Source organism: Hyperolius riggenbachi, chromosome 10 (genome assembly GCF_040937935.1).
Source record: "Hyperolius riggenbachi isolate aHypRig1 chromosome 10, aHypRig1.pri, whole genome shotgun sequence".
Classification (NCBI taxonomy): domain Eukaryota; kingdom Metazoa; phylum Chordata; class Amphibia; order Anura; family Hyperoliidae; genus Hyperolius; species Hyperolius riggenbachi.
The window spans coordinates 102,647,460-102,660,273 of NC_090655.1; the positions used below are offsets into that span (position 1 = coordinate 102,647,460).

The window sequence follows — 12,814 nt, forward strand, 5'->3', positions numbered from 1 at the left end:
GGCGACAATATTTTATTTGGAAATAAAGGTGCATTTTTTCCATTTGCATCCATCACTATTTACAAGCTTATAATTAAAAAAAAATAGAAATATTTAATCTTTACATTGATATTTAAAAAGGTTAGACGCTTAGGTAAATATTTACGTGTTTTTTTTTTTTTTTTAATTAAACATTTTATTTGGGTATTTTTGGGAGGGTGGGATGTAAATAATAATTTGTTGAGGTTGTTTTTTTTTTTTTGCATTTAGATGTAGTTTTAGTTTTTAGCCACAAGAGTTTACATGACGTCACTCTAAGTGTAACATGTACGCTTAGAGAGAGATATGGGAAGGTAAGAGACAGAAAAAAGCGAGGCTTCTGAGAGAAGCCGTCGCTTTTTCTGCAGGGGAGAGGAGTTAATCATAGGGCACCATGGCCCGATTGATTCCTGGGCTAACGATCCGCGGCTGGGTGCACGCGGGAGCGCACATGGCCTCCTGGACGTAGCTGCTACGTTCAGGAGGCTTAAATGGTTAAAGGCACTTCCGGTTTTTCTATCCAGATATCCGAATAGGTTGGATATCCGCGGATAATGCGTTCACGCGGATATCTAAAAGGTCGGATTCGGATATCCGAACCGGATCCAGATATCTGGGTATCCTGATCAATTCGGATTTTAAAAAGGGGTATCCGAGCAACCCTAATCGCTAGTGCTTTGAAAAGCACTAGTATAATATATAGTATTTGCTGCAGCAATCACCAGTGATTTGTGGAAATCAGAAACGCAGTGCATGCAACGCTTTAACCACAATTTTGTAGCGATCGAGGTTCGAATGTTGAAAAATTGCAATTGCTCAAATCATGTTTGTGTTCAATGAAAAAAAAATCACTCTGCAAAACGCTATCGATTTTGCTACCGTTTTGCAATCCCCAGTGTGAACAGGACCTTAAAGAGAACCTAAACTGAAAATAAAAAGTCTTAATAACCATACACAGGTCATACTTACCTCCTGTGTAGTCTACTCCTCAATCTCTTTCTCCTCTCCTGCTTCCCATTTGTCCACTGCGATCGATGGATTTCTCCTTCCTCCACTTTAAAAATGGCCATTACCCCATAACAGCTTACTGGTCAGCACACTGTTAAACTGTAATATCACCCACTTGAGCTATAGGGAAACATGGACATTACCTTGCACATTCGGTTGTAATTGACAGCAACTGGTATATTTCAGTTCTGACAAACTCTTGTCAGAACTGGAAGGGATCACTGTAAGAAGAAAATGGTGAGCTTCTGAGAGGAACGGACAGTGAGGTAAGTATGTAATATTAATTTGCTGCTACATCGTGTTTAAATAATTTTCCTCACCTCAGGTTCCCTTTAAGAGACTGTATAGAAAAAAAAAAACCTCCCCTGGGGGGTACTTACCTCAGGAGGGGGAAGCCTCAGGGTCCTAATGAGGCTTCCTCATCCCTGTAGCTGCAGGCTATCCAGCGCTGGCTCTCCCGAAGCCTCCCACAATCCTCCCCCGGCAAGCCTGACAAGGGATGAGTTATTTACCTCTCCAGGATCAAGCGCAGGCGCAGTAGTGGCTCTTCCTTCGGGCTAGGCGGAAATAGCTGAGCCCGATCGTATCCACTCTACTGCGCAGGCGCAAAAGGCCTCGGATCTGCGCAGTAGAGCGGATCGATCAGGTTTGGTTATTTCCGCCTTACTCAAATGAAAAGCCGCTAGTAGGCCTGCGCAGCATCGCAGAGAGGTAAATATTTACATTACCACACTTCGGGGGACCCGGACACTTAACTGAGGGACATTGGAGGACAGGGGAAGCCTTATTAGGATCCAGAGGCTTCCCCCTCCTGAGGTAAGTATACCCCACAGGGGTATTTTTTTATTACAGGATTTCTTAAAGCAGCTTTTGTGTGCACTGTTTCTCCCAGCTCCCGTTATGGAGCCTGGAGTGTTACCCCCCCCCCCCCCCCCCTCTACGCCTGATATATGCACAGTAGCACATCAGCGCAGTAAGCTTATTTCCAGCAGGTGAATGCTCCTCCCTTCAGCCTGGCCATGAGCTCTGTGCAGAGCCTCGTAAAGGTGGTCACTAATGATACAATTTGCAGAAAGATCACTTACAAACGATTATTCGTGCTGGTTTTTTTTTTTGCCTGACAATTCCTTTAAGAGGACAGTGGAAGCCTTTGTATTACCTAGAAGCTCTCTACTGAGGTACAGTGGCTTGCAAAAGTATTCGGCTCCTTTGATGTTTTCCACATTTTGTCACATTACTGCCACAAACATGAATCAATTGTATTGGAATTCCACGTGAAAGACCAAAACAAAGTGGTGTACACGTGAGAAGTGGAACGAAAATCATACTTGATTCCAAAAAATGTTTACAAATCAATAGCTGCAAAGTAGGGTGTGCGTAATTATTCAGCCTCCTTTGGTCTGAGTGCAGTCAGTTGCCCATAGACATTGCCTGATGAGTGCTAATGACCAAATAAAGTGCACCTGTGTGTAATCTAATGTCAGTACAAATACAGCTGCTCTGTGATGGCCTCAGAGGTTGTCTAAGAGAATCTCGGGAGCAACAACACCATGAAGTCCAAAGAACACACCAGACAGGTCAGGGATAAAATTATTAAGAAATTTTAAAGCAGGCTTAGGCTATAAAAAGATTTCCAAAGCCTTGAACATCCTACAGAGCACTGTTCAAGCGATCATTCAGAAATGAAAGGAGTATGGCACAACTGTAAACCTACCAAGACAAGGCCGTCCACGTAAACTCACAGGCCGAACAAGGAGAGTGCTGATCAGAAATGCAGTCAAGAGGCCCATGGTGACTCTGGTCGAGCTGCAGAGATCTACAGCTCAGGTGGGGGAATCTGTCCATAGGACAACTATTAGTCATGCACTGTACAAAGTTGGCCTTTATGGAAGAGTGGCAAGAAGAAAGCAAGTGTGAACAGAAAAGCAAAGGAAATGCCGTTTGCAGTTTGCCACAAGCCATGTGGGGGACACAGCAAACATGTGGAAAAAGGTGCTCTGGTCACATGAGACCAAAATTGAACTTTCTGGCCAAAATGCAATGCGCTATGTGTGGCAGTAAACTAACACTGCACATCACTCAGAACACACCATCCCCACTGTCAAATATGGTGGTGGCAGCATCATGCTCTGGGTGTGCTTCTCTTAAGCAGCTAGTCAGAGTTGATGGGAAGATGTATGGAGCCAAATAAAGGGCAATCTTGGAAGAAAACCTCTTGGAGTCTGCAAAAGACTTGAGACTGGGGCGGAGGTTCACCTTCCAGCAGGACAACGACCCTAAACCTAAAGACAGGGCAACAATGGAATGGTTTAAAACAAAACATATCCATGTGTTAGAATGGCCCAGTCAAAGTCCAGATCTAAATCCAATTGAGAATCTGTGGCAAGATCTGACAACTGCTGTTCACAAACGCAGTCCATCTAATCTGACTGAGCTGGAGCTGTTTTGCAAAGAAGAATGGGCAAGGATTTCAGTCTCTAGATGTGCAAAGCTGGTAGAGACATACCCTAAAAGACTGGCAGCTGTAATTGCAGCAAAAGGTGGTTCTACAAAGTATTGGCTCGGGGCTAAATAATTATGCATACCCCACTTTGCAGTTATTAATTTGTAAAAAATGTTTGGAATCATGTATGATTTTCATTCCACTTCTCATGTGTACACCACTTTGTATTGGTCTTTCACGTGGAATTCCAATAAAATTGATTCATGCTTGTGGCAGTAATGTGACAAAATATGGAAAACTTCAAGGGGGCCGAATACTTTTGCAGGCCACTGTAAATATCTACCCTGGACACTTTTCCCTCTACAGGGACACTTTTTTAAGTCTAGGTTAACTTTGGCGCACTGTGGTGTGACATAACGACCAGGGATGCTCAAATCCGATCCGGGAGACATCCGGATAGTTGCTATCCGGATATCTCCCAGTAAAGCTGTACTGGGGGGCGAGTCAATCTTACCAGAATGACGTCTTCTTCGGTCCGTACGCGTCGCCTCCCACGATGCGCTCCAAACGCCGAATGCGCCGGTCACGTAACTACAAACACTTCCTCCTTCCGGGTTGAAGGAGGAAGTGTTTGTAGTCACGTGATAGGCGCATACGGCGCTTGGAGCACATTGTGGGAGGCGACGCGTACGGACCTAAGAAGACGTAATTCTGGTAAGATTGACCCCCCCCCCCCCCCCAAGCACAGCTTTACTGGGAGATATCCGGATGTCTCCCGGATCGGATTTGAGCATCCCTGATAACGACTGCCTTGTAAAGTGGCTTGCCAAACTGCAATGCACCACATATAGCAACGGTCACAGTGAGGTTGGAGCATTGTGTTGTTGCATGTGCATTAACAGTAAAAGTGAAGAACACTTTTTTCATTGACTGGGTGCTTCATCCAGCGCTAAGCCAGCCATGCAATAGCATTTACGAGAAAATGGAAGGGGGGGTGGAGGAGAATAGGGGGAGCGGAAGGTATGAGGACTGCAGCCCATACATGCCTGCTCCCTCTGTTTGGACAAATGACTTTACCTCAGTTATCCTTTAACCACTTAAGGACCACAGTCTTTTCGCCCCTTAAAGAGAATCTGTATTGTTAAAATCGCACAAAAGTAAACATACCAGTGCGTTAGGGGAAATCTCCTATTACCCTCTGTCACAATTTCGCCGCTCCTCGCCGCATTAAAGGTGGTTAAAAACAGTTTTAAAAAGTGTGTTTATAAACAAACAAAATGGCCACCAAAACAGGAAGTAGGTTGATGTACAGCATGTCCACACATAGAAAATATATCCATACACAAGCAGGCTGTATACAGAATTCATTTTGAATCTCAAGAGATCATTTGTGTGTTTCTTTCCCCCTGCAGTTCTCATGCACTGAAGTTTCAGGCTGCTCGTTTCTTCCTGCAAACAGCTTTGCCCTTGTCTGTAATTCTTCAGTATGTGAAAGCCCAGCCAGCTCAGAGGACGATTTATCCAGCTTGTAAAAGATGAGAGAGAAGAGAGAAGCTGCCCTAATCTAAATAATACACAGGCAGTGTGCATAGAGGGGCCTGGAAGGGGGAGTTCATAGCAAAACCACAACACTGAAGAACTTGGCAGCCTTCCAGACACAGGCCGACAAGTCTGACAGGGGAAAGATACATTGATTTATTACAGAGACTGTGATAGTAGAAAGTGCTGCAGTAAGCCAGAACACATTAGAATAGCTTTTGGAACTTGTAGGATGATAAAAAACAGGATGCAATTTTTGTTACGGAGTTTATTTAAGGACCAGAGCCTTTTTCTCCATTCAGACCACTGCAGCTTTCACGGTTTATTGCTTGCTCATACAACCTACCACCTACCACTTTTTATTATATTCATCAAAAAAGACATGAATTTTGGCAAAAAAATTATTTTTAACTTTCTGTGCTGACATTTTTCAAATAAAGTAAAATTTCTGTATACATGCAGCGCGAAAGTTATTCTGCTACATGTCTTTGATAAAAAACAAAATTCAGGCCTAGTGCACACCGGAGCGTTTCCGCTGCGGTTTGCGATCTGCTTGCGGGTGCGGATCTGCTAGGGTAATGCATTTCAATGGGGTGGTGCACACCAGAGCGGTAGGCGTTTTGCAGAAACGCATACTCCCGGGCTGCAGCAGATTTTGGATTGCGGATGCGTTTCTGCCTCAATGTTAAGTATAGGAAAAACGCAAACCGCCTGTCAAACCGCTTGGTATAGCGTTTTTGGAAGCGGATGCAGATGCGTTTTTTGTCAGAATCTGCTCTTCCAGGTCAAAGTGTACTTCCTGTTGTTCTGCTTTGCATGAGGGATTGCAGAGAAGGTTTGTGCAAGATGTCTGGCACGTGGTTTACCACAGAAAATTTAATAATTAAAATACAGAATAGTCCAGAGCTGTATGACAAGACATTGCCTGGACACAAAGATCATCAAAGGCTGCATGACATCTGGAGAAACATTGCCCATGAGTTCCTGGGTGAAAAATGGGAAAAATTGTCACCAAAGACTCAAGAAGCAAAAGGTGAGTGTATTTGTTAAACATGTGTTGTTAACTCTTTTAGGTTGACTCTTTTGGCACTGTGCTGACAATATGTGAAGACCCCTCCCCTGAAAGGTTAATTAGCTAATCCTAAGTGTCATTACCACATGTCTCTCTTGCAGTCTGTGTCTCTGTATAGGCATCTCTCAATCGGAACAGCACGTACATGTGTGTCTATGTATGCACATGTATTCTGCATGCGGTTGTGATATTACAGTAAAGAACATGATCATAGATTAACACATACAAAGAGGTTGACCTATTTTTTAATAGTAAAGTAAAGATCATAATGTAATCAAATTAAATGTCAACCTGTAATATTTACATACTTATCGGTTATGGCACAAAGTAATCTGCGAGTTTATCTCGCATTTGAATGGCAGAAATAGGCCCACGTAAGGTAGAAGGGGCAACATTTTGAAGAGCACAGGGTGGAATCTCCTCCTCCTCCTCTGTGTGCATGCCATCTAATGTTCTTACATAATTGTGTAAAACACATGTGGCCTTCACAACTGCAATAGCATACTGTGGTTGCATTTTTAGGGCAGTATGAAAAATGCGCCATTTGTTAGAAAGTATGCCAAAAGCACATTCCACCACTTGCCTGGCTTTGGTAAGGCGCTGATTAAACACTTTTTTTTTCAGAGACATATCTCTTTGGGCATAAGGCCGCATCACATGCTCGGATAGAGCAAATGCCTCATCAGCCACAAACACACATGGGTAAGGTGGGTGTTGTCTGTCAGGCCAGGGTCGTGGTGCTGGTAAGGTCATTTGGCCAGTTAGGAGTTTCAAGCCAAATCTGCTGTGTTGGAAAACAGCAGAATCATGTGAACTGCCGTAAGCACCCACATCCACATATATAAATTTTAAATTCGGATCCACCACAGCCATGAGCACAAGAGAGAAATATTTTTTATAATTGTAATACACACTGCCAGTGGCTGCAGGCATAACAATACGGACATGTTTCCCATCCACTGCTCCTAGGCAGTTAGGGAATTGATGCTTTTCCCAGAAATGCTGAATATTAGCCTCCCACATAGGTAGATCAGGAGGTGGCATAAATTCGGGCTGCAGTGTTTTCCAAATCAGTTTGCATGTGTCCAAAACCAGGTAGCGGATAGTAGATCTTCCCATCAGGAACTGATAATGCAGAGCTGCATATGAATGTCCTGTTGCCAGAAATCTGAAAAGTAATACAGAAATGTTTATTTGTTTTTTGTTCGAAGTTGGTCTCCTGCGCAAAAGATGGAAGTCTGTGCGAGACAGTTATAAAAAGGAGCTGGAGAAACAATATCAAGAATCTAAAAGTGGGTGTGGCAGTTCCCAAAGAACAAGATATAAATTCTGTGGGATTCTGGAATTTATGAGAAAACATCATGAGTCGGCTGAGTAAGTATGGCGCAAATGTACACCTATTACACTTCTGAAAAAAGTATCCGCTACAGCTGTAATATAAATACAAGTCACACAATGCATTGCAGGAGTGTGATAGACTCAATGTGATTCACTGCAGGTCATTTTACAGTAGGCCTTTGCTTAATATGATTGTTTACTAAGCTATTTATAGTGCGATTATCTGTCAGGAATCTGGTAGGATTTTGTGGACAAATACCAGTTGCCTTACACTCATGTGGATCTATTTGGCTGCAGTAGTGTCTGAATCACACACCACGAACAAGCATGTGTAGATTATACATTAATACTTCACTACAAACATGTGATCTGCATGATGACTCAGGGGCTGTGCCTTAAAGTAATACTCACAACATTTCTGCAGGAGAGAAAGGCAACTATGATTGTTGTACAGTTACACATGTACATCAATGACATTTTCTATTTTACATCACTGGCCTCTATACCAGTACTCAATTCTTCTCTTCTTCTTTACATTAGAACTGAAGATAGCCTGCCACCTGATCCTGATCCTGAGGAGGCGGAAATAGATGCAGGCCACAACACTAGCAGTGATCTGGAAGTGGATGATTTAACTCCACAGGATGGTGACACAGCTACACTGGATGAGAGTGACTCAACAACTGCTGATCAAACACAACCCAGTACACTAACTACTAGGCCACGCACAACTCACAGATCTAGTAGAGGTGTGAGGGCATCAACCCAAGGCAGGAGAATAGCAAGAGGTATGAGCAGGGCTGAATATGATCACAAGCTCATTACTTCTATTGAAAAGGCTGTGGATCATATGGAGAAGCGAGAGGAGGAAATCAAACAATTAAAAGAGCCATGCACCCAGTATCTGCTAAGTTTAGTGCCATTGTTACAGAAAGTGCCACCAGATAAGCAATGGGCAGCCAGACATGCCATATCTGAGACCCTGGGCAAATTTTTGCAAACTCAGAGCCAGGCAGAAGAAAATAGCTCCAACTATGTCACTCAACAACACATGCCTCATGCCACTCCTCAGTATCATTCATACCCACAACCATCTTACCAGAGTCACCGTATGTATGACCCACCTAGTTACCCACCTATGCATATGGCAACCCGGCCATATGGGCAGCAGCCACATTATCCTATGACAGGACCTATGCGTTTTGAGCAAGCTAATAGGTATCAAAGATCAGACACTCCAGTGTACACTGATTTATCAGCTCAGACCCAGCCACAAACTACTTCAGAATCAGCTACACAAGCTTTCATTCATGACACTGGAAGCATGTCTGATTATCTTGCACAACATGAGTAGGAAGTGTGCCTTATAGGTAGTGTAAATCGTTATATTTTATGTTAATATTTTAAAGTTAGTTTCACATACCTCAAAGTTATGAGGAGACGCTCCGTTGGAGTGATTGCACGGCGATAATTAGTATCTTGTCTTTGAAGGGCATCCTTCAATTTGGACAGTAGACAATCAAAACTGTCAAAAATACAGATGTATATGTAATTTGTTGATGATGTTTGTGATATAAAAGCATTCTTTTTTGAACATATACATTCTATGTTTGCAAAAATACCTTCATGACAACATGGCCTAAAGAATTATTTGGGCAACCACTACCAAAAACAAATAAAATAATGTCGCTGGCCACAACAAGTGTCTTTACTGAGTTTCTGCTGTTCATAGGTGCATGATATTGGTATAGGTATAAATGTGTGTTACGTGGGGTTATTACCTTAGGTTATTGTTCAAAAATGATGTATGCTTATATACTATAGTAGTTACTGGGTAGTCCAAAAAAGCAATAGGTGTTAGGCAGTGTATGCATAACACACCAGGAACAAGCATAATGGTAATCTTAGTCTTTTAATGCATATACATGATTGCTGAGTGTGTTGGTTTGTACATTGGAGTCCAACAGAGTGTTAAATAAGGCTCAGCAATGACTGCAACATTCATTATTTAAATAACAAGAATGCCAAATGGTACAGAACAAACAAAACAACTCTTACCTGCCCACAGACATTCTGGTGTAGCCAAAGAACTTGTCTGGATGCTGCCTCAAGTCACGATAGAGTGTCCAAAATTGACCCTTCCTGCGCCGCTGTTGCAGTATGGGATGCACCCAGTATCTCCGTGTCCTTGGCCTGCGTCTCATATATGCTGCTACACATATTAGTAATAGCAAATCAGGATACATTTTCTCTCTCCACAAAAACAACTCACTCTCAAACACTATGTCACCTCTCCTCAACTAACCCACAATGCTGTGAAGGAGCACTCCCTTTTTATATTGGTACTTGCACTTTAATTCCTTCATTTGATCCACATGTCATCAATATATCTAATTTTTAGCCTTTGGTTCAACTCTTTCTACCTTTTTCCTTAAAAAACGCAAAACGCAAAACGCTAGAAAAACGCATGCTAAACGCCACCGCAAAACGCAAAACGCTAGCAAAACGCAGCTAAAAAAACAGACAAAGCGTTCAGAAAAACGCTAGCGTTTTGCGGATCTGCTTGCGGTTTTTGGTGTGCACCAGGCCTCAATGTATATTTATTGGATTGGGTAAAAGTTATAGCGTTTACAAACTATGGTGCCAAAAGTGAATTTTCCCATTTTCAAGCATCTCTGCCTTTTCTGAGCACCTGTCATGTTTCATGAGGTGCTAAAATTCCAGGATAGTATAAATACCCCCCAAATGACCCCATTTTGGAAAGGAGACATCCCAAAGTATTCACTGAGAGGCATGGTGAGTTCATAGAAGATTTTATTTTTTGTCACAAGTTAGCGGAAAATGACACTTTTTGTGAAAAAAATAAAATAAAAAAAAAAATCCATTTCTGCTAACTTGTGACAAAAAAAAAAATGAAATCTGCCACGGACTCACCATAGCCCTCTCTGAATACCTTGAAGTGTCTACTTAACAAAATGGGGTCATTTGTGGGGTGTATTTACTGTCCTGGCATTTTGGGGGGTGCAAAATTGTAAGCACCCCTGTAAAGCCTAAAGGTGCTCATTGGACGTTGGGCCCCTTAGCGCAGTTAGGATGCAAAAGAGTGCCACACATGTGGTATCGCCGCACTCGGGAGAAGTAGTTTAATGTGTTTTTTGAAGATTTTATTTTTGTCACAAGTTGGCGGAACTTGATTTTTATTGTTTTTTTTCATAAAGTGTCATTTTCCGCTAACTTGTGACAAAAAATAAAATCTTCTATGAACTCACCGTACTCCTAACGGAATACCTTGGGGTGTCTTCTTTCTAAAATGGGGTCATTTGTGGGGTTCCTATACTGTCCGGGCATTTTAGGGGCCCTAAACCGTGAGGAGTAGTCTTGAAACGAAATTTCTCAAAATGACCTGTGAAATCCTAAAGGTACTCATTGGACTTTGGGCCCCTTAGCGCAGTTAGGGTGCAAAAAAGTGCCACACATGTGGTATCGCCGTACTCAGGAGAAATAGTTCAATGTGTTTTGGGGTGTATTTTTACACATACCCATGCTGGGTGGGAGAAATATCTCTGTAAATGGACAATTGTGTGTAAAAAAAAATCAAAAGATTGTCATTTACAGAGATATTTCTCCCACCCAGCATGGGTATGTGTAAAAATACACCCCAAAACACATTAAACTACTTCTCCTGAGTACGGCGATACCACATGTGTGGCACTTTTTTGCACCCTAACTGCGCTAAGAGGCCCAAAGTCCAATGAGCACCTTCAGGCTTTACAGGGGTGCTTACAATTTAGCACCCCCCCACTTGCCAGGACAGTTAACAAACCCCACAAATGACACAATTTTGGAAAGAATACACGCTAAGGTATTCCATGAGGGCCATGGTGAGTTCATAGAAAATTTTATTTTTTGTCACAAGTTAGCGGAAAATGACATTTTGTGAAAAAAAAACAAAACAAAACCACAATTTCTGCTAACTTGTGACAAAAAATAAAATATTCTATGAACTCACCATGCACCTAACGGAATACTTTGGGGTGTCCTCTTTCCAAAATGGCATCATTCGTGGGGTCTGTCCTGGCATTTTAGGGTCTCTGCAATCATTACATGTATGGCCAGTATTAGGAGTTTCTGCTATACTCCTTATATTGGGCATAAGGGTAATGCACTCTGGACTGAAAGGAAAAATGAACGTCAAACAATCAATGTGGATGAAAAAATATCTGCCAAAAAAAATTGAAAAAAAAATAAAGAGGGGAAGGCGTCTGCCAGGACATAGGAGCTGCCGCCCCAAAAATCCAAACCCACCAGCTCGTATGCCCTGGCAAACCTGATTTATCAATTCACACCGATCGATGTGGATGAACAAATCATTGCCAGAGTAGAGTTGGGCCGAACCTCCGATTTTAGGTTCGCGAACCGGGTTCGCGAACTTTCGCGGAAGGTTCGGTTCGCGTTAAAGTTCGCGAACCGCAATAGACTTCAATGGGGATGCGAACTTTGAAAAAAAAAAATTATTATGCTGGCCACAAAAGTGATGGAAAAGATGTTTCAAGGGGTCTAACACCTGGAGGGGGGCATGGCGGAGTGGGATACACACCAAAAGTCCCCGGGAAAAATCTGGATTTGACGCAAAGCAGCGTTTTAAGGGCATAAATCATATTGAATGCTAAATGACAGGCCTAAAGTGCTTTAAAACATCTTGCATGTGTATACATCAATCAGGTAGTGTAATTAAGGTACTGCTTCACACTGACACACAAAACTGTTCACTGAACAGAACAGGTATACAGTGACGGGTTCACTGAACAGAACAGGTATGCAGTGGCGGGTTCACTGAACAGAACAGGTATACAGTGGCGGGTTCACTGAACAGAACAGGTATACAGTGGCGGGTTCACTGAACCGAACAGGTATGCAGTGGCGGGTTCACTGAACAGAACAGGTATACAGTGGCAGGTTCACTGAACAGAACAGGTATACAGTGGCGGGTTCACTGAACAGAACAGGTATGCAGTGGCGGGTTCACTGAACCGTACAGGTATGCAGTGGTGGGTTCACTGAACAGGTATGCAGTGGTGGGTTCACTGAACAGGTATGCAGTGGTGGGTTCACTGTACAGGTATGCAGTGATGGGTTCACAGAACAGGTATGCAGTGGTGGGTTCACAGAACAGGTATGCAGTGGTGGGTTCACAGAACAGGTATGCAGTGGTGGGTTCACAGAACAGGTATGCAGTGGTGGGTTCACTGAACAGAACAGGTATGCAGTGGCGGGTTCACTGAACCGTACAGGTATGCAGTGGTGGGTTCACTGAACAGGTATGCAGTGGTGGGTTCACAGTACAGGTATGCAGTGGTGGGTTCACAGAACAGGTATACAGTGGTGGGTTCACAGAA

The 12,814-nt window shown here is 42.9% G+C and overlaps 2 protein-coding genes across 2 annotated transcripts; one reads left to right on the forward strand and one right to left on the reverse strand.

Annotated features, from left to right (window-relative positions):
• Window positions 1-5,536: 5,536 nt before the first annotated feature.
• LOC137534530 (uncharacterized) lies at window positions 5,537-9,713 on the reverse strand. Its single transcript, XM_068256068.1, has 3 exons — window positions 9,477-9,713; window positions 8,842-8,943; window positions 5,537-7,248 (listed from the first exon to the last, which is right to left on the reverse strand). The coding sequence occupies exons 1-3, from the start codon at window positions 9,662-9,664 to the stop codon at window positions 6,396-6,398; spliced, it is 1,143 nt and encodes a 380-aa protein (XP_068112169.1). The 5' UTR covers window positions 9,665-9,713; the 3' UTR covers window positions 5,537-6,395.
• Window positions 5,541-9,721, forward strand: LOC137534529 (uncharacterized). Its single transcript, XM_068256067.1, has 3 exons — window positions 5,541-6,041; window positions 7,292-7,454; window positions 7,959-9,721. Exons 1-3 carry the CDS (start codon window positions 5,756-5,758, stop codon window positions 8,770-8,772), a joined length of 1,263 nt encoding a protein of 420 aa, XP_068112168.1. The 5' UTR covers window positions 5,541-5,755; the 3' UTR covers window positions 8,773-9,721.
• The last annotated feature ends 3,093 nt before the right edge of the window (window positions 9,722-12,814 follow it).